The sequence below is a fragment of the Sciurus carolinensis genome, chromosome 12 (genome assembly GCF_902686445.1).
Source record: "Sciurus carolinensis chromosome 12, mSciCar1.2, whole genome shotgun sequence".
Classification (NCBI taxonomy): domain Eukaryota; kingdom Metazoa; phylum Chordata; class Mammalia; order Rodentia; family Sciuridae; genus Sciurus; species Sciurus carolinensis.
The window spans coordinates 94,544,313-94,566,772 of record NC_062224.1 but is presented as its reverse complement, the minus strand read 5'-3'; the positions used below and the strand labels follow the sequence as shown (position 1 = coordinate 94,566,772).

At 36.7% G+C, this 22,460-nt stretch overlaps 1 protein-coding gene and 1 long non-coding RNA gene across 3 annotated transcripts in view; one reads left to right on the top strand and one right to left on the bottom strand.

Annotated features, from left to right (window-relative positions):
- Rgs13 (regulator of G protein signaling 13) overlaps positions 1–20,025 on the top strand; it is a 31,001-nt gene extending 10,976 nt beyond the window's left edge. For both annotated transcript variants that reach the window (XM_047521665.1, XM_047521664.1), the window contains 2 exons: positions 18,026–18,192; positions 19,376–20,025. In XM_047521665.1, coding sequence (XP_047377621.1) covers positions 18,026–18,192; positions 19,376–19,558 — 350 coding nt within the window. In that variant the 3' untranslated portion in view covers positions 19,559–20,025. The remainder of the gene's footprint in view (positions 1–18,025; positions 18,193–19,375) is intronic.
- Positions 1–22,460, bottom strand: part of LOC124962366 (uncharacterized) — a 144,473-nt gene that overhangs the window by 36,085 nt on the left and 85,928 nt on the right. The gene's annotated exons all lie outside the window — the stretch shown is intronic.

Sequence of the window (22,460 nt, the reverse complement as noted above, 5' to 3'; positions counted from 1 at the left end):
TTGGTGCCAATACTCTATAATCCATGTTTGCAACATTGCCAGATTAATCTCCCTTTTAGAGTTTCATATTCTTTATCTGTAAAATGGGAATATGGCCTGTGAGTTCAGTATTATTGTACAGGTTGACTATAACATCTAGTTCAATGCCTGAAACAGACTTTGCACACAGGAATTGGTAGTTATATTTATTAGTAATAAGTGCACATTCTGAACAGCAATCTTTTTCCTCTGATCCCTACCAAAATGTCCACAGACTTGGTATTCCGGGTTCCCTATACCATAAACCCAGCACGGTTTCTAAAAGTTTCCCTGCAATACCCTCTTACATAACACAACCTCCACCAATTGCTATGTTTTTACTAGTACATTTTTTACTCCCCTGCTGCAGGCTTTTGCAAAAGCCCTTTTGTCTCCTCTACCTAGAGTGCCCAACCTTGAAAGTAAAACTCAAGATCCATCTTTTCCATGAAACCTCTTAGAAATGTTTTTCCTCCTTCTTTTTTATTAGTGTCATTATTTACTTTTTTCGTTGTAGCTAGCATATGCAATGGGTTTGCTCCACAGCAGCTTGCTCAGTAGATTGTCAATTTCTTAAGAGCATATTGCCTCTTATTTACCTTTCACACCCTTGAGGGACTCAAAACATGCCTTGTGCCTAGTGGGCATGCAATAAATATTCAAGGAATAAACATAAATATCAGGAAGAAAAGATCAAGACAGCAAGCCTTATTATGCAAATTATGTGCCAGTACTGGGGACCTCTAGAATTAGCAATTGCCTTGCTAGAATTAGCAATTCAAAGATCTGATGTCAGGATAATAAGCAAAGTCCACAGAAAAGATGAAAGCAAGAAGACATCATAATGCTCTTTACAAAAGCAAGCAAAAACATGGTGAAAATCTCGCCAGAAATCAAATTAGTATGAAATTTATATAAAAATATATAAAACATAACAAAAAAGTGATAAAACAAATCACTCTCTGGAGCAGTCAACCAGAAAGAGTTATAAATAAATATAAGAATATAAATATTAGATTTTCCAGAACATAAAAATGTGTTTACATTCACCAAGGGCACTTGCAAAATTCATCCTTTAAGCTAAGATATACAGATGACTATTTTTTACATAAATTAAAACACTTATTCTAGAAACATACAGTTCAGAAATTCACATGGGAGGGAAACATATTAGGCTGAGTCTCAAGAGATGAGCAGATAATTGGTTTAGAAGATGTTTATTGGAGAGCCATTAAGTAAATATATAATCAAAAAATACTATTAAATTTACGGCCTTAATGGAAAAGAGGATCATAAAAAAAAAAAAAAAAAAAAAAAAAAACACATCAATTTGAGCACAGAACTATGGCAAAATTGAGATGTTAGTTAAAAATTAAGAACGTTAGATCTGGGGCTAGTGGTACACCCATAATTCCAGTTACTCAAGAGATGGAGGCAGGATGATCACAAGTTCAAGGCCAGTCTCAGCAACTCAACAAGACCCTGTCTCAAAATAAAAACAAAACGAACTAGGGAGGGGGTTCAGAGGTAAAGTACCCCTGGGTTCAATCCCAGTCCAAAACAAGAATGTTAGGAACCTAGACACATTCTGGATGTTATCTAATGATACATTGTTTACGAGCAAATTTTGTAAAATGCCAAAGACATTTTTAAAACATTATGTGCCTTTGTTCAATATTCAGTCAATAAATATGTCTTGAGCACTTCTTAGGGATCAGGAAGTGTGCTTGGAAAAAAATCTCGTGCCCATGTGACACATAAAATACCAAGGTGGGAGTGGCAGGGAGTTCCAGAAACGGAAAATCCCGTAGAAAAGAAAAAGGAGGATTTCCATTTAAGGTGCATTAGGGTAAAATTTAAAAATAGTGATTCAAGCAATTTTTTATAGCACCCTGAATGGAATTCCAAAGGCAAGACAAATGCATGTTTTAAAAAAATAATATCCTTTTACAAAAATTTTCAGCTAAGACTGCATAAGGGGCTGACTTATAATATATTAAAGATAGGAAACTATTGTAGAAGTAAGTCCAATAGAGATATGGGTGTCTTTCAATGAAGAAATATAGTGTATAGGATTCCTCAGGATTTTGTGAGAAAACCAGTATCATTAAAAAATCCTCCACAATGAATTAAGCAGGAATCACAAACCGTCCCCCCAAATTTCCAAATCAAGATAGCAAGTTCTTCAAGTTTCCAAACATCTGGGTTTTTAGGAAATATTAAATTATTTTCAAATGAGCATATTGATAGTGAAAAAGTTTAAATGTTCCAGTTAAGACTTTGTCACAGTAAGAGAATCGCCTGAGAACTTTTCTTCAATGATGGTTTCCCAAACCATAGCACTGCAACCAAAACCACGACAAAGCATGAGGCATCACCAAAGTGAACACAAGAAACAAAACTCTGTGGGTTTTTTGATGACTAAGCCTTAACCAAGATACAGTGGAACTAGAAAAGACACAGAGAAGTGCATTTGAGATAGCAGAGAACTAACAACCACCTACATCCAGGCAGTCTTCAAAGCAGAAAGGTCAAGATTAAAAAGAATCAAAATCTATAATGCCAGAAAAAAAAATCAGAAGGCAGATACTTGTATGTATGAATGAATTCTCAAAAGATGAAAACCGTAGCTGCTCACTGATCTTTTGTGTAAATTATATTTCATACGACGAAAAAGGTGTTTAAGTTCTAAGTTGTTCCCTTGAGTGAGTCATTTAATCTCATGGTGTGCCTGGAAGAACATCCAAGCACTGGGGACATTGGGTCACTGCTCAGCATGTGTTCCCTTTGAGGAAAAGACACAAACAAGTAAATTAATGAATAAATAATTCCATAAAGTGATAAGTGATTTGAGGAAAATAAAGCCAGATGATATAACCAAAAAAAAAAAAAATTAGGTGGAAGATCACAATTCAATAGATAATTAAAGAACAGTTGTGAGAAGGAGTAAAATGTGAGCAAAGAGCTGAATGATAAGACGCAACCACCGGCGCTGAAGGCTGTGGGCAGAGTGGCCCAAGCAGAGAGGAACCATCTTTTTTTTAAAGGCCCTGAGAAATAAGTGAGGTCAGTGTTTTCAAATAAGTGAAAGAAATTCAAAATGACCGAAGCATAGTGCCTTACAGGTCACATGAAAGACCTAAAACTAAAGAGTAACAAAGCTGAGTGTACCAGATGTCCTGGGTCTCTTCTGATGAATAGAAACAGGTGAAGAGAATATCATAATGCACCACATAAGATTGGAACTCAGTGGGGAAGACAAGGCTGGGAGTAATTAGCATATGGCTAATTAGCAAAAGCCTCTGCAGGGTCTATGAGATCACTAGAGGGAGAGTTCAGGTAAAGAAGAGGGATCCAGGAAGAGGAGGCAAGGTGGAAGAGGATGGGAAAAGAGTATAGGGTGAGTTAAGGATGACCAAAAATTGTATATAATCATGGAAGCCAAAGGAGATAGTGCCTTCAAGAAAGGAACCCTGAACTGTGTCAAAAATGCTGAGAAGTCAGGTAAGATGAGAAAAGAACAGCGCCCACTGGAGGTGGCAATGAGGAAGCCAATGGTGCCTCTGTAAGAGCAGTTTTGGTGACATTTGGTGGAGATGGTAATACAGGGAATGAATCACATACACTTTGATATGAATGAAGGTCAATAGACAGAAAAGCAGAAACTGGAAGATGACTGACTAGGAAGCCTGTGCTTCTCTCCACAACAAAGGATCAAAAGGACAGGTTAAAAAAAAAAAAACCGCAGCTGTTTCACTGGAGTGTGTGAGGCAGAGGTGAGGCAGAGGTGAGGCAGAATGTCCGAGTGAGTGGGGATGTGGCAGAGAAGGTGCAGAGCATGGAGATACACTATGGCCTCAGAAGGACAGGAACTAAGCACACAGCATCTATCTTTTCATCTCTCAAGATCAATCCTGAGTCAAGAAGGACTTCACTCCAGCAGAGATATTTACTGCTGGAGAACTGTGTGGTCCTCACAGGCCTTAGACTTAGTTTGGGGAAATGCCAGGTTACCACATTGCTGGATTGCCATAGAGAATGAGTCCAGCCACCATGTGCCTTCCCCCACCCACACTCTTGCTTCATGGAGTCATCTTGAGACCTCACCCAACTGAAGCAACCATCCAATTGCCCTTGGAAGCTCCACTGAGCCAGCCCTGTGAACCACTAGGAAGACAGGCCCAGCCCATGGCCTGGGAAGCACCTGAACAGCCCAGATTGAGTAGTATGCTCTGTAGAAAGCCCCAGAAAACAGTCAGATGGCATGCCCTTCCACCCTCCATCCCAGGAAGCAGTCAAGCAGCCTCACCTATCTGCCCTCTGCTCCAGTAGCAATGACCACATATCCTTATGGCCCATTAATGAAGCTAAGCCTGGCCAGAGCACCTGGGCCTGTGAAGGACGAGGGAAGCAGGTGATTGACCCTATCCACCCACATAAGATTCTGAGAAGCAGTCAAGCTTAGTCCACCAAACTTCTCCTCCAGGGAGCATCTGGGCAGCCCTGCCCATCCTTCTATGACTCCAAGAAGCAATTCAATAGCCTGTTCTCAGAAGGTTGGCCCACTGAGGCCTTTAGAAGCAGATGCCTGAGAAGTAACTGAGTAGACCTCCCTGAGTAGGTCAGCCCTGGAGATCCCACAAAGTTACCTGTGAAGTCTTCAGACGCTAACAGGTACCTTCACTCACTACTAGATATACTGAACTGTACCCATCTAGGGGGCCCACTGGTATAGACTCACTCTGACATGAGCTACAGATGGGCCCCCATATCTGCAGCCGGGTGCACCATGTGTAGAGTTGCTAACAAACCCACCTTTCCAAAGGAGCTGAATTCCACTGGTAGTGCAATTCACAGCCGCAACAGCCTAGCCCACCAAGATACCTACAGATAAGGCCAAAATGGATTAGAGCTGAAGAGGCTATGTAAACGCTATACTAAAGTTAATAACCAGGAACCAAAGCCATGCAACATATCCAAATAATAACCTAGGACTCATCACCAGCAGAAAGTCTTTCACTATCAAAGCTACTCTATAAAATTGGTAGAGGCAATTGACCCAACAGATGCAAAATTACCAATGTAGAGACAAGTAGGATAAACAAAAGGTAACCTGGTGCCTCCAAAGGAACACTGTAACTCTGGCAAAAAACAGTAAAGAAAAGGAAATTAATGAATTGTCTGACAAATAATTCAAAGCAATGATTTTAAGGAAACAATGACACACAAGAAATACAGATGATTCAATGACATTAGGAAGATCATTTATGAAAAGTATGAGAAATTCAGCAGAGATCAAAGAAAGAACCAATCAAAAATTCTGGAGTGATAGAACTCAATAAATGAATTTTAAAATACAGTGGACAGCCTGAATAGCAGGAGAATAAAAATCAGGAAGAATAAAAAATTTCTGAGCATGGAAGAGGAGAAGGAGGGAAAGGAGGAGAAGGAGAGAAATAGAGGTACTAGAAGAAGAATTTTAAAAGAAATGAAGAAAGCCATTGAGACTTATGGGACACCATAAAGTGTCCAAACTTTCACATTATGGATAATCCAGAGGAAAAGAAAACCTATTCAACCAAATAATTGCTGAAAACTTTCTAAATTTTGGAAAAGATATAGATGGACATTCAGGTCCAAGAAGTTAAAAGCACTTTGGGGGATTAAAAAAATAAGACTTATTGGAGGCATATATGTCAAACTTTCAAAAGTATAGGACAATTCTAAAAACAGCAAGAGGAAAGGATCAAGTCACTTATAAGTCAATCTCCATTAGGTCAACAGAAGATTTCTTAGCAGAAGTCTTACAGACCAGGAAAGAATGGCATATGTTCAAAGTCCTGAAAGAAAAACAAAAAGTCAACCAAAAATATGATATCCAGCAAAATGGGTGCCTTCAGAAATGAAACAGAAATAGACTTTCCTGAAGAAGCAAATATTAAGAGAATTCATCAGCCATGAGACCAGCTCCACAAGAAATGCTTCAGGGAGCATTTCCCGAAGCAAAATGAGGAAAACTACCATCATGAAAATATGCAAAAGGACCTAACTTAACAATAGAGTAGATATCAAAAGAGAAAGAAAATCAAACCCTGTCAATACAGAAAACCACTAAGCCACAAACATGAACAACAAGAGGGGAAGAAAGGAAAAAGGATATACAAATCAAACAAAAAAATTTAACAAAATGACAGGAGTATGTCTTTACTTGTCCTTAATAACTTCGAATATAAACAATTAAAATCCCCAATTGAAAGATGTAGACTGTATGAATGGGTTTTTTTGAAAAAGAAAAAAACTAGACCTACTTACAAGAAACTCAATTCACCAGTGAGGACACACAAAGATTGAAAGTGAAAGAATGGGAAAAGATAAGCTATGCAAATTGAAACGGAAAGTAAGCAGGAGTAGTTATGCTCATATACAGTCTGTACTTAAATAGACTTTAAATCAAAAACTGTAAAAGATGACAAAAGAGATCTCTGTATAAATAAAGGAATCAATTGATCTAGAAAAAATAACAATCAGAGCGGAGAGATAGCTCAGTCGGTAGAGTGCTTGCCCCTGGGTTCAAACCCCAGCACGGCAAAAAAAAAAAAAAAAAAAAATCGTAAATTTATCTTCACTCAAAGCTAGAACTTATCATATAAAGCAAATGTTATTAACTCTAAAAGAAGAACTAGACTCTTCTCTTTTATCAATTAACGGGTTAGCCAAACAAAAGTCAACCAAGAAACACATACTTAAGCAAAAGAGCAGACCACCCTAACAGACATTTATAGATCATTTCACCAAACAAGTGAAGAATGCATATTTTCTCACTGGCACGTAGAAACTTCTTTAGGACATACCATATGCAAGGCCACAAAACAAGACTCAAAAAATTTTATAAACTGATATCATAACATGTATCTTCTCTGAGTACAATGGCTTGAAACTGGAAATCAATAACAAGAAATTTTAGAAACTGTACAAATACATGGAAATTAAGAAATATTCTCCTAAATGACCAAGTTTGTCACTGAAGAAATCAAAAGAGAAATTTTAAAAATTTATTGAAGCAAATGAAAATGAAAACACAACATATTAAAACCTATGGAAGGCAGCAAAAGCAATACTAAGAAAGACGTTTGCAGCAGATAGTGCCTACATTTTAAAAAATAGAAAGATTTCAAATAAACAATCCAACAACGCAATCCAAAGAATTTGAAAAACAAGAAAAAATTAAGCCCAAAATTAGTAGAAGAAAAGAAATAGCAAAATGAGAGCAGAAATAAACAAAATAGAGACTAAAATGAGCAACAAAATGAAGAATTGACTTTTGAAAAGATAAACAAAATTGGTAAACCTTTCAGTTAGACTAACCCAGAAAAAAAAGAGAGAAAACCCCTAAGTAAATAAAATCATAGATGAGAAAGGACACAATCAACTGATATCATAGAAGCGCAAACGATCATCATGAACATTGATGCATCAACAAATTAGAAAACCTAGAAGAAATGGATACATTCTGGGACACATGTAACCTGCCAAAATGGAAGCCTGAGAACACAGAAAATCTGAACAGACTAAAAACAAGTAATAAGATTTAATATGTAATTAAAAAAAAACAAAACTCCCAAAACAGCAAAGCTCAGAACTGATGGTTTTACTGCTGAATTTTACCAAACTTTAAAGAACTCATAGCAATTCTTCTCAAACAATTCCAAAGTAATAAAAAGGCAGGAACCCTTCCAAACTTGTTCAACGAGGACAGCTTTACCCTGATAACAAAATCAGACAAAGATACACACAAAAAATCACCCTCATGAAGACTGATGCAAAAATTTTCAACAAAATATTAGCAAATTGAATCCAATAGCTCATAAAAAAGATTATATTCCATGGTTAAGTGAGATTAATCTCAGGGATGCAAGGATGGTTTGACACATGCAAGTGGACAAATGTAATCACATCAATAGAATGAAAGATAAATATTCTATGATTATCTCAGTAGATGGAGCAAAATCTTTAACAAAATCCAACATTTGTTCATGACTAAAAATGAAACTTCAAATATCAACGATGGTTATATATGACAAACCCACAAACTACATAACACTGAATGGGAAAAAAACTGAAATTGTTCCTCTAAGATCAGGAACCAGACAAGGATGCCCATTCTCATCACTCCTATTCAACACAGTATTGAATGTTTTAGCCAGAACAATTAGACAAGAAAAACTAAATAAAAATAAAGGGCATCCAAATAGGAAAGGAAGTCAACTTATCCCTGTTTGAACAGCATGATTATATAAGACTCCACCAAAAAAACCTGCTAGAACTGATAAACAAATTCAGTAATATTTCAGGATACAAAATTAATATACAAAAATAAGTAGCTTTTCAGAGCACGGTGGCACACACCTGTAATCCCAGGGTCTTGAGGGCTGAGGCAGGAGTATCATGAGTTCAAAGCCAAACTCAGCAAAAGCAAGGTGCTAAGCAACTCAGTGAGACCCTGTCTCTAAATAAAATACAAAATAGGGCTGGGGATGTGGCTCAGTGGTCTAGTGCCCCTGAGTTCAATCCCCTGTACCAAATAAATAAACAAATTAATAAATAAATAAATAACCTTTTAATATACCAATACTAAAATTGCTAAGAAAAGCAATCCCATTAGCTACCAAAAAATAGAATATCCATGAATAAATTTAAGCAAAAAAGTGAGTGATCTTTACAAGTAAAATTATAAAACACTAATTAAAGAAATAGAAAAGGACACACCCAAAAAAGGAAAACATAACCCATGTCCATGGATTAGAATTCATGTTGTTAAAATGTCCATACTACCCAAAGTAATCTACAGGGTCAATACAATTCAAATAATATTTTTCTTTCTCTTGTTTTTTTTTTTTTTGTGTGTGTGGGGGGGGGCAGGAGGGCAGTACCAGGGATTGAACTCAGGGGCACTTAGCCACTGAGCTATATCCCCAACCCTATTTTTGTATTTTATTTAGAGATGGGGTCTCATTGTGTTGCTTAGCACCTCGCTGTTGCTGAGATTGGCTTTGAATTCAAGGTCCTCCTAAGCCTCCAGAGCCACTGGGATTACAGGTGTGCACCACCATGCCCAACACAAATAGTATTTTTCACAGAAAGAGAAAAAAATATATACTAAAATTTGTAGAACACACATAAACATGTGTGTGCACATATATAATGGAATATTATTCAACCATAAAAAGAATGAATTCTGGCCTTTGCAGCAACAAGGATGGAACTGGCAGACATTGTGTTAAGTGAAGTAATTCAGGCCCAGAAAGACAACCAAAATGTTGATCTCAAGGAATACAATAGTTGTTACTAGAGTCTGATAAGGCTGTGGGGAAAAGGGGAATACAGAAAGGATGGACAATTATTCTTCTAGAAGAAGAAGAATTTCTAATGTTCGATAGCACAGTAGGATAACTATAGTTGACAACAATTAATTGAATATTTTAAAGTAGCTAGTCAAAAGGAATTTTAATGTTCCCAACACAAAGAAACAATAACCAATGATGTGGATCTGATCATTACACATTGTATACAGGGATAGAAATAGGACACTGTCCTGACTAAATAGGTATTATTACTATGTGTCAATTAAAAAGAAAGTATATTTTAAAATAGAAAAAAGTAGAGACAGGAAGGAGGTGTGAGATCAATAGTGGGCATATGGGGTCAAGAGTTGGGTCTTATTTGGGAAATACAGCAACCTATTTGTATGATGCTGACTATTAGTGAGAAGTGGACTGGTCACATGGAAGAGGGTAGAGATGATCTAATAAAAAGTAGTGTGGGAAGCAAGAGCAGAGCAGAGCTGAAAGAAATCGCTCAGGAAAGGACAGGTGCAGAGGGAGGTAGTTGGTTGATTTGATGGAGGGAAAATAGAACATCTCCGTCTGATGAAGTCTGGTCTCTGTGAAGTTTGAAGGTCACCTGCAGATGGCTGAGGAGAGGAGGTGTTAGAAATGTTAAAATGGGAGAAGGGATGAAGTGTCTGGGGAGATTTGAGAACTCTGATATTAGGAAAGGATGAGTTAGTGAGGAGGCATCGTGAGTACCCATTTAAAATTTGCAGTGATCATTTCAAGTTAGAAAGCACAGCTGGGTCTTTTTCTGTGACCTGCTCAGTTGGCTCCAGCAGAGATGCAGAGCAGGGATACAGTGTAGCCATCCTGGGTAGGCAAGTGCTCTGAATCACAGAGTTTGCATCAATTTTTAATTCTGTTTGAATCTTGGAAATGCGAGGTCGAATGGTGTAGGATTACCATCCTGCTGAAGGCAGTGGAGGCTGCTTTATATTGATGAACATCTCTGCTGATTGGTGCCTCTTTGTCCACATAATGGAAGTTGCTGATGGAGGTTGTTGCTCCCTCAGGTGCACCTTGATCCCAAAGGCAGAGCCATTCTCTCAGTTCTCTTCATCTGTGGAACAGTCTTTGCTGCTCACTCTTGATTGGCAGCTTCCTACGCGATCGTTTATTCTAATCTCTGTTAACCATGCTGTTGCCATAGTTACCAGCATCAACCCTTCTATTACCACCCTGCCTTGCCTCAGCCCTTTCAAAGCATTTAGCACATTTTGTCTTTACTTTCTCACATACTTCTGCACCTTGCAGGGAGGGAAGAAAACCTGGCCTTTTCTAGACATCACTGTTCAGTTAGTACTTTTTTTCTCATTCACAGAAAATTAAAATGTAACAGCATTCCAAGCATAATTTTCTGGTCTCTAGTGCTTCTCAGTGAATTATTAGGGCCTACCTCTTCACTTTTCAAGACCTATACAAAATGCCTTTCAAATGTAGAAGCATGCAGGATACAAAAGCCCTGATCAACAAACATTAGTTTACCCAGTACCGGCTATATATCAGGTAGTATATAGGAGCTGGATACATAAAGATGAATAAACTTCAGTTGGAATCCTCAAAGCCTCTCAAGTGAGTGGGGACATAGTGGAAGTAAATCCATAAATATAACAGACAGTGAGGTATGTATGTAGGTAGGTAGGTAGATAGACTATAAACTAAAACAGATTTGCACTCCATGCTATTTGTCAACTGACAGGGAGTGCTTATCCAACTTGGGGTGTTTGGATAAGTTTTTCCAGAAACTGATATACGTAGGCTAAGTCTTGGATCAGGGTATTAAGCCTGCCACACACGAAAGGAACTGCATACCTAACAACCAGGAAGTGCGTTCCAGGAAATGTGTCTGAATAAGGCTCAGAGACTGCCAGCCAAGAAGGGCAAGGGAGGAAGCAGGAGAGGTGGAGGGCTGCGTCCTAATGAGCCCTAGAACCACAGCCAAGAGGTCCCGCCTTTCTTATTCAGGAAATGGGAAAATTTTGAAAGATATAATAGAGGGTGATGACAGGGGGTTTGTTTTAGAGGTTTTTCTCTAATAAAAGAACAGAAAAGATTGAAAGTTAGATCAGATCAGAGATGAACTGAGAGGTTTTTTCATATCAGAGGGTTCACAAGTATCAAAATCATAAACAAAAATAACACATAAAAAGAAGGCGGGTGAGAGCCTGTCCTGGCCACTTGGGAAGTGGAGGTGGAATGAACACTTGAGTTTCAGCCTGAGCAACCTAGTGAGAGCCCATCTAAAATAAATAGATAATCGTAATTTTAAAATACTAATGTGTAAATGGAAAGTAGAAAATAAAGCCATAAATATTACGGAGTGCCTTTAAGACACTATCTGAAAAGTCAAGGAAATACTAATGATACAAAAGAAAAATGGGCAAAATATTTGCAGTTCACAGGAAAAAAGAAGAAAAGGTTAGTAAAAAAAAATTTTTAATGTTATAGTATGTATCAAAAGTCTCCCAAAATATTACATTTTCAGTTTAGGTATTTAATTTCTTTGAATTGGTCCTAAGAAAAATCAGTCCTAAGGGTTTAAAGACCAAAATGTTCAATGTTTGATATTTATATACAAAAAAGGTAGAAAACGTAAATGTCCAATAATAATAGAGTGATTAGATATATAGTCAGCCTTCTGTATCCACATGTTTGCAGCTGTGAGTTCAAAGAATTGCAGGTGAAAAATATTTAGAAAAAGAATTGTGTCTATGTTAAACACGTAGAGATATTTTTCCTTGTCTTCCTTAAACAATATGGTATAACAACTATTTACATAACATGTTGTATCAGGTATTATCAGTAATCTAGAGATGAGTTAAAATATACAGAAGAATGAGTGTAGCTTATCCACAAATATTATGCCATTTTATGTAAGGGACTTAAACATTTTCAGATTTTGGTGACCTCAGAGGATCCTGAAACCAATGCCCTATGGATACAGAGGAACAATTGTCTTACAAACTACTTCAATGAACTATCATATGATAATCTAAAGTAAAAATGAGAGTGTTTGCTGCATAATATTAAGCATGACAGAGCAATAGTGATACAAAATGCCTTCACATTATAATGTCAATAACTTGTATTTTTATCTATGTGTGCAGATGAATGAATGCTAGCTAGATACATGTTTTTACATGATCCAGAGATTAAAAGAAGGCAACAACAAATTGTCAACAATGGATATTACTTTATTAGACATTTTCTGTGTTAATAGTATTGCATTTTACACTACCTTTATAATAATACAGCAAAGAAAAAGTAGGAGCAAAATCGGAAATGATTAATATCCTAGAAACCAACCCAGAGAACTTTAATAAAACAGAAAGAAGATTTACTATAAAACTTCACAGAGAGATTCTGGGAGAATTATGGAATTTATTATACCCCCAATGGTACAGATTTAAAATTAAAAAGTGAATTTAAAATTGGTTTGAACACATTTCTAATGGTTAGAGCTCACTTTTAGGATTTAATGTATGGTGTAAGACTTGCTGTCTTGCAGAAAAACATGATCCTGGAATGAGACAGACCACCATTCCGACTCAATCAGAAGAAATTCCACGTTTTTCTACTGCATCAAGCAATGATGGCATGTGTCATCTTGTGTTTAACAGGAATACTAATTTCAGTGACTAGTTTTAAAAGGGCAAGCTAGAGATTTCCAAAAGCAACACTCTGATTCTTCAAGGAAAAGGTATACACTGTGTCTGCCATCACCCTATTTTCTGCCATCCTCTCAACTTAAGTGAGCAATTCTGTTGCTCAACCTTCAGTGGCTCTTCTGCAGCAGAATCATGGTCTCTTGAGCATAGTGCTCAGGAATGATTATCGTTTCAAACTTCCGAATGAGCTATATTGGGTTCCATTGTCTGATTTGGGAAAGACTTTTCTACATTATAATTCACGTAGTATGTGAGTCAACCAAATTCTAAACTGGCAATTTAAATATGAATTTAATAGTTACTGATTCCTGAAACATTTTTACATAAATGCTGCTTCTTTGGATAACTTGTACTTGTACTCAGACAAAACTTAGCCTAATGTATACAGAATTCTGTGAAACATACCAATCACAGGAGTCTACTCATTCCACACATCAGAATCACATCGGAAGTATCTGATGGGTTGGAGTCATCCAGGTCAGCTTCTGCTAAGCCATAATACAAATAATATTAAAATCCCAGTGATTTACACTAAGAAAGGTCCCTTCCTTGTTCATGATACACAGCAACTAAGGTCAGCTCTCACTCTATTCCCTGTCTTCATTCTGACCTTTAAGCTAAGTGAGCAGCTTTTGTCTAGAATGCATTCTTTTCATGGGAATGGAGAAGCAGAACCACATGAGGGTTCTTGAACCATCTTCTTGGACCTGCACACAGCACTTTTGCATGTATTTCATTGACCAGCACAAGTTCAATGGCCAGTACGGATGTAAATGGGACAGGGAAATACAGTGCCATTAGAGGAAGGGGTTGAGAACAAAACTGCAAGCTACCACATCAAGCACCTGTGCTGAACTGTATTTTATATAGTATATACAGAAAATATCACTCAGAAAACATAAAAACTACATATAGTAACACATAGATGACTTCGTTAGCAAAGAACTTGAGAATTGTGGAAAAATTAGGCCAGCCCAAAAAGAAGCAGAGAGATTTATTCTTCTCCATCAGGAGGGAAGCTAGGAAGGCAGGTGTAAATGCAGGTGGGTTCTCAAATGAGAATCCATAAACATTTTGATTCAAAATCAAGCAAAACATAAACACAAATCTGAACATTAGAATGTGGAATCTAATATTGGTTTCCAGATATCTTGCCATCTGGTGTCTGTCTGTCTCTCTCTCTCACATGTGCACACTCTCACTCTTTCTTTTTCCTATTCTCTAGCTCATTTCTTTATTTTTCTTTCTTTATTTATTTTTTAAATATTACACTAAACAATATTTATTTAGCATAAAAGAAAGAAGTAAAAGAGTAATGGAGGAAAAAAAGACTTGAGACCTTTGGAGAACAAAAAAGTAAATGGTGATATAAATCCAAACATATCAATAGCAATGTAAATCCAAATAGATTAAACAGTAGAAAAAGTAGCAGGGATTGTCAGAGTGGATATAAAACAAGATCCCAGTTAGATGCTGAAAGTAAAAGGATGGAAATATGTATTATGAAAACAGCAATCATAAGAAAGTTGGAGTAGTTATACTAACAGCAGACAAACAGATTTTAAAACAACAAGTGTTACTAGAGATATAGATGAACATTTTATATTGACAAAAGAAACCATCAGGAAGATATATACATATGTGCATCAAAAACTGACAATTCAAGGGAGAAATCAATAATTCAAAAACAGTAACTGAAGACTTCAACTCCTCTTCTCCCTTCTTTCCTTCTTCCTTTCCCTTCCTTCCTCTTTCCCTTCATTCCTCTCTTCCTTCCTTCCTCTCTCTCCCCCTCCCTCCTCTTTCTATCTTTCTTCATTGATACTGAAAGCCAGCAGCAATCACTCTTGTGCTTCAAATCTTACTTCTTCTACTGCTATCAGGCAAGAAAACTCTTTGCTTTTTTTTTTATTTATTTTTATTGTAAACAAATGGGATACATGTTGTTTCTCTTTGTACATGAAGTAAAGGCATGCTATTTGTGTAATCATACATCTACATAGGGTAATGGTGTTTGATTCATTCTGTTATTTTTTCCTTCCCTCCCACCCCTCTTTTCCCTCTATACAGTTCCTCCTTCCTCCATTCTTGCCCCCTCCCACCCCCATTATGTGTCATCATCGCTTATCAGCGAGATCATTCTTCCTTTGGTTTTTTGAGATTGACTTATCTCACTTAGCATGATATTCTCCAATTTTATCCATTTGCCTGCAAATGCCATAATTTTATTATTCTTTATAGCTGAGTAATATTCCATTGTATATATATGTACCACAGTTTCTTTATCCATTCATCAATTGAAGGACATCTAGGTTGGTTCCACAATCTGGCTATTGTGAATTAAGCAGCTAGGAACATTGATGTGGCTGTATCTCTGTAGTATGCTGATTTTAAGTCCTTTGGGTATAGGCCAAGGAGCGGGATAGCTGGGTCAAATGGTGGTTCCATTCCAAGCTTTCTGAGGAATCTCCACACTGCTTTCCAGAGTGGCTGCACTAATTTGCAACCCACCAGCAATGTATTTTTATTTTAAGGTCCTTATTTTCTGTTCCTAATTAAGCATTGAAACTTTCTCTTATTACAAACTTTATCAGTCTATTCATTTTTAATTATAGCTGTTTCTTTCATTTGTTCTGAAAAACACTGACTTCAACTTAACATGTTGAACCAGAAATAAATTTTTGGTGGTTTTTTGTTTGTTTGTTTGTCTTGTTTTTTCCAGCCATTCAACTATTTCCTTAATAGGAGGACTAGTCACTACATGTGTTCTCTGCTCCATTTCCTGTGCCTATGGTAAGGCAAGGTACAACTTAAAGTCACTTTAGCATAAAAATAAATTTTTTGTTTGAAATTTTTTTTTGGGGGGGGGTGCTGGGGATCGAACCCAGGGCCTTGTTACTGACTGAGCTATCTCCTCAGCCCCTGAAATTTTTTGTTCTAAGTTTAAATGTATTCCCCCATTGGGCAGGTACCATTGGGTAGGTGCACCGTTTCCTATGTTACATATCTATCCATGTTCTATCCCATCTCACGTCCTCCACACTGAGGTGATATTCCTGTCAAACTATGAACTACTCAAGGTTAGGAAGGCTGCATATAGGCTCACATGACAATAGTAAGCCATGGTCTAAGTTTGTGTGTTACTAGGATGTTGTATTTCTTGCAGATTACCAACTTTCCATAACCCTAATGCTTCCTTAGAAGGGATCTGCCTCTTTTTGAGTTATTTTTCTTGAATATAAAATTCTTTGTTATCTTTATTCCTGTATCAATTCTGACAGAGTAATTAGAAACCAAGAAGTCAAAAAATCTGACTTGCTAGTGTTAGAAAACTTGATCTAAGCTCTTGTGTGAAGATCCAGGAAAATATGATTATGATTACCCATTATTTCCATTCCATCTATTTACACTTACTTTTCATAATAGTTAATGATACTGACCAAGATTTTATTAATCAAAATCCTTTTTGAGTTGCTGGGTATGTTTATGGCATTGATTGTTGTGACAGTTTCCTAGGTATATACTTAGCTACAAACACATCAAGTTGTGCACATTAAATTATGTACAAATTTTTGTAAAAGAAAAAAAAGAATCCTATGATAGCAGTCAGTGTATAAGTGGTCATGCATTCAGTGTGACTATACACACAATTCTATTGAAAGTTACTTTGGCTGGGTGCAGTGGCATCTGCCTATAATCCCAGAGGTTCTGGAGGCTGAGGCAAGAGGATTGCAAGTTCAAATCCAGCCTCAGCAACTTAATGAGGCCCTAAACAAATTAACAAGACCCTGTCTCAAAATTTTAAATTTTAAAAAAGGGCGGTATGTGGCTCAGTGTTTAAGCACCCCTGGATTCAATTCCTGGTACCAAAAGAAAGAAAGAAAGAAAAGAAATTTACTTTGTTGTTTTGTCACTTAACAATTCCATTGCTCAGATATGCCAAGAGACTTCATAGTCACCAAAAGAAGTTTAATATTCATCTCAAAGTATTCATGGTGAGCCTTGAGAGTACTTGGTCTTCCCGAAGATTCTGACTACCATGTTAGATTTTTAACAGCTGCCTTCTTCGAACATGAGTTCCTAGAAAATAGTGACTCAATCAGAAAAGGTCCTCTCACCTTTTTCCGTATCTACCCCTAGAAAGGCATTTTAAGACCCCAGCTGAGGATCACCATCTTGGCATCAAGGGTCATTTGATGATCATGCTCCACATAATCATCGACCTGTACTCAATTCTGAGATAGTTGCCAATATCCCTTCTGAATTCCATTCCTTGCCTGGTCCCTATTTCTGATTTGAACCATAAACCATGAAAAAGAAGTTGAGGGTGCTGAGTGAATGGCTCAGTTTGTAGAGTGCTTGCCTGGCATTCACAAGGGCCAGGGTTCGAACCCCCAGCACTGTGGAAAGTTCAGTTTTTATCTGTCTGTGTTCTCCTGCACTGACTGGATCTTCAGAAACACTACAGGTTGTGCAACCTGATGAGAATATAACTCCCACATGGCTTAAATAGTTTTCTTCCAACGCTGACCTGTCTTTTTAGAATCTACACTCTGCTCTTACCCACCAGTTTGGCATGAGTTCTTAGCTTTGGTTTGTAACATCATGATCAGAGCTCCTCCTACCTGCCCAGTGTAGGCCTTGTTTCTAGGTCCCTGTGACATCTCCTGTCTTGTATGTCACAGACCCATCCACAGTGGTGAGCAATATCCTTTGAGTGACTCAGAATGCAGGATGACCTCACCAATGACTGGATTGTCGAACCTACTTCAGATGTGTAGATGTGCAGATCTGAGAGTGTGATAGATAAAGATATGAATATAAAATACTCACTTGATACATAATTAGGGAGATTCTATTCAGACTTTTGTTTTAAGTTGCATTAAATATTGTTCAGATTTTTTGATAATCTTAACTATAAAAATAAACTCATTTCTCTACGTCTTTTAGGTGGCCCAGTAGTCTATGCAGCATACTTAAAAATGGAGCACAGCGATGAGAATATTAAATTCTGGATGGCATGTGAAACCTATAAGAAAATTGCCTCACGGTGGAGCAGAAGTTTTATGGCAAAGAAGCTTTATAAGACCTACATCCAGCCACAGTCCCCTAGAGAGGTAACAAAGATGGGAAATGAAATCAGTGCATCTTTTGGCATTAATACCTGTCAATCATCCATACATGCCAGGCACTTTTACATCCCAGTATCTCCTAAAATGTTATGAATTTGGTATTACTAACCTTGTTTTATAGATTAAAAAAAAAAAAAACCTAAGAATTTGTAAAGTTAACAAACTTGCCTAGTGACATACAGTGATAATGTTAGTATTGAAACTTAGGCTGTCTGGCTCCAAAGTTTCTCATTAGAGTATCTTAATTCCCAGGAAGGTTAAAAAGCCAAAAAAAAAAAAAAAAAAAAAAAAAAGGCAGTCCTCAAAATAAAAAGCTTCCTTGCCAGCAGACACTACAAATGCCATAAATAGGCATGTGCCCATCCCGAGTGGCAATCTGCCACCACACCAGAGATTACCGTTCACCTTAGCCCAAAACCAGCAGACCCAGCAGATATTCACATTGTGATTACCCCCAGTCACTTACAACGAATGAAACAGACTTACTGAGACTTTTCCTGGCAGACAGACAATAAAAGTGAACATTCCTATTAAGGGGAAAGGACAGACAATGATGGTAATTTATTCCCCGGAAGTCCAATCTGGAAATTTGGGGGTTTACTGAGATAACCACTTCTGCCCTTTATTTCTCCCTCTTCTCACCTTCTTCCCATTTCGGGCATATTCTGTTAAAACAACCTTTGTGACGATTCAGGAAGATAAATTTTAAAATAGCACGAACTTCCCTTTTTCTTAAAAAGAGGCCTTGGTTTCATATGCTTCCTTGTTTGCAGACCTCCACTAAGAAATCACTGGGCATCCTCCTAAGTGGACAGTGGTTTCTGAGACTCTGGTCTCAGACCAGGTGGTGCTTTATTCCTTTGGAATGTGAAGGTGGATATTTACTTTTAAAAAGAAAAAAAAAGGGGGGGGCCGGGGAGGTAGCTCAGTTGGTAGAGTGCCTGCCTTGCAAGCACAAGGCCCTGGGTTCAATCCCCAGCACCACAAAAAAAAAAGAAAAGAAAAGAAAAAAAATTATCTCTGATAAATCTCTTTAGATATCTATGAAAACTGTGAACAAAATTACCTACTGTACTGAAAAGGAGGGGGGAATAAATGAAACCTTCCCATTCTGTGTGTCTATGTTCAATTGTGTTACTTATGCTCTACATGTAATTTCACTTTTCAGGTTAACATTGACAGTTCAACAAGAGAAACTATCATCAGGAACATTCAGGAACCCACGCAAACATGTTTTGAAGAGGCTCAGAAAATAGTATATATGCATATGGCAATGGATTCCTATCCCAGGTTTCTAAAGTCAGAAATGTACCAGAAACTTTTGAAAACTATTCAGTCCAACAATTCTTGACTTTTCTGACTGCCACTCAAAAGTTTAAATGGTAGATAGATGGCATATAGCAAGTACTTGCTTTGATCTTCTACTTTAGGAAAGCACAAAATCACAACCAAAGATGAAATAAAACAGGAATCTAGCTAAAAATTTATTTCTAGTTCCAAAAAGAAAAGGATTCCAAAAGGAATGAACTCTAAAACTTTTATACCATAAATAGCACAATGCATAGCGTACCTAAGTAGCTCAGTTAATATATAAGGGAAAGGTAGATCTTTCTTCATTACATGGACTTTATATTTTTACTATATATATAGTAAGCAACTAATTAATTCTTTCATTAATTTTGCTGTCATTATGCACAGATTACTTATTTAAAAAACTGTAGCTCTGTAAATTATGTCTTTATCATGAATATATTCTGCAAATATAGTATTCTTAATAGCTCAATTTAGTAGACAAATCTGGTACTCATAATAATTGTTTTTTATCATGAGCAATATTTAAAAGGTTCTTGAGAGATATTTTAATCTGTATAATTTTCCTACTAGTATGTTCACAACTAACATTCTATATCATATACATCTTCTACATGTGAAAAAAATTTGTGATGTTCTTTAAAATTTGATTTTTCATTTATTCTTGTACTTAACATTGCTCTATATAGGTAGAAAATTTGGTTCTTATTTTTTAAGAATTGTTTCCTCCCAATACGAATTCTTCATGGTCTTGATAATAAATAAATCTAAACATAAGTTTAAAAGTTATAAACATTTGTGTTTTTCAAGGACACAATAAAGATATTATTCCAGTATAAATTTCTAAAGGTCTAATGTTGGTATATTACAATGGTGAAAATACATAGCATTTTTACTTTCCATAGTTTTCACGGAAAGTGTACGCAGTTTAACACATTGATTTGATGTTACCTTACTGTCAGTTTAAAAGAACATTCTTTTAAGAGACTACAAATTCAACATCCACCTTCAGAAACTCAACGTAATATTTACAAATGTAAAAGTTGATCTGCTGCCTTTTATGCTTAAAAAAAAGTTTTAGTACTTCAAGTCTTATATTCTTGAAGAAAGGAAATACTAAAATATGATGTTCCCCCCTGGGAATCATTTTCAAATGTTCATGTTTTTTCCTGGTTTTGAAAAGTACCTTAAAATAGATGTAACCCTTGTGTTGAAACAAAACTTCCCCTGTATTCCCAGTGATTCACTCCTTCTCTGCGCTCTTTATTCCATGAGCCATTACGTTTTATTGTACCTAGAAGAATGATTTTGTTGGTCATATGCCTCCGTGGTTCACAGGATCCCAGGCATTTTGTCTGTAGTCTTTTCCATTTTAAATAGAGCAACATGAGTAACTGCACAGTCAACCATAACAAATTCAGGTGCTGAGGAGGGCCAAGCCACTAACCACCCTGCTGCCAGCTCTGAAACTAAGGAGATCTTGCAAAAAAATAAATGAATAAACAAAGAGTCACCACCGATAGAATCAGAAAACCACTTCGATTACACACAATGGAAAGAATACTAGATTCATTGTTAAGAAACTTTTGGTTTCAATTCTGGATTTCTCAGGTTATGGACTATATAAATTTATTCACCTCTGGAAAAACTACAGAAAATTATAAAAATTTCTTAATCCACCTGCTCTTCAGTTTCTTCATCTTCAAAATGAAGTAATTAGTCTAGATAATCTATGTCCTAGCTCCTTTCCAGTTTTCAAATTTTAAACATTGAGTACTTTTATGTAATTAAGTCTAGCATCTCAAGGGGCGTGTGTGATTATATTGCCTGTCCTCTGCCTTTGTACATTTAATAGTAGGACTTATCTTCAAACCTGAACTTGACCATCCAGGCACTCTTCTAAGGTCATACAAGCTCAGATGTTTCTAAATCATGAACTGCCTCATGCACACCCCTGCCCCCACCCCCTCCAGGCCTCCCACAAGCGTCACTGCTGACTCCCATGTTGGGCTTCAAGAAAAGGTCTCAGGATTGTAGAAAACAATATAGAGATGCCTCAAAAAATGAACACATTTTTGTCCCATTATCCCAGATAGGGAATACTTATAAAGACTTGAATATATAGTATATATCTTGTAATTATATAATTACACAATAACAATTATATTAAACAATTCTAATATAATATTGATATAATAACATATAAGCCATGGAAAGTGATTTTCAACTTATTTTAATGTGCCAATACTAACTTCACCGAAATATTAGAATTGAAAACTTGGGACTTAATGGGTAATAAATAGACCTATCTCAATTCAGCACTCTACTTCTGGGTATCTATCCAGACATTGACAAGAGAATCTTAAAGAGGTTCCTATACTACCATCTTCTCAGCAGCATTATTTACAATAGACAAGACAGGAAAACAATCTAAAGGTCCTTCACAGGATGATTGGATAAAGAAAATACGAAATACAGACATAACTACACACAAATACAGGTTGAGTAGCTCTTATTCAAAATGCATGGAACTAGAAGTGTTTCTGATTTCAGAATTTTTTGGATTTGGATAATTTGCATACACGAAAGATCTTGGGGATGGGACCCAATTCTAAACATGAAATCCAATTATTTGCATTCAATGTATTTTTTTATATATACATACCCAGCATGTAATTTCATATGATATTTTTCGTGCATCTGTGTTTTTACTATGACCTGCCTCACAAGGTAAAGGTGTGGGATTTTTCATTTGTGGCGTCATGTTGGTGCTCAAAAGTTTTCAGATTTTGAAGCATTTCAGGTTTTTGGATTAGGGATGCTTGACCTGTATTCTGCAGTCTTAAAAAGAGAATGACATCCTCATTTTTGCTAAATGGATGGGGTAAAGCCAAATGAGTAAGACACAGAAATACCACATATCTCTCTTATACGTGAAATCT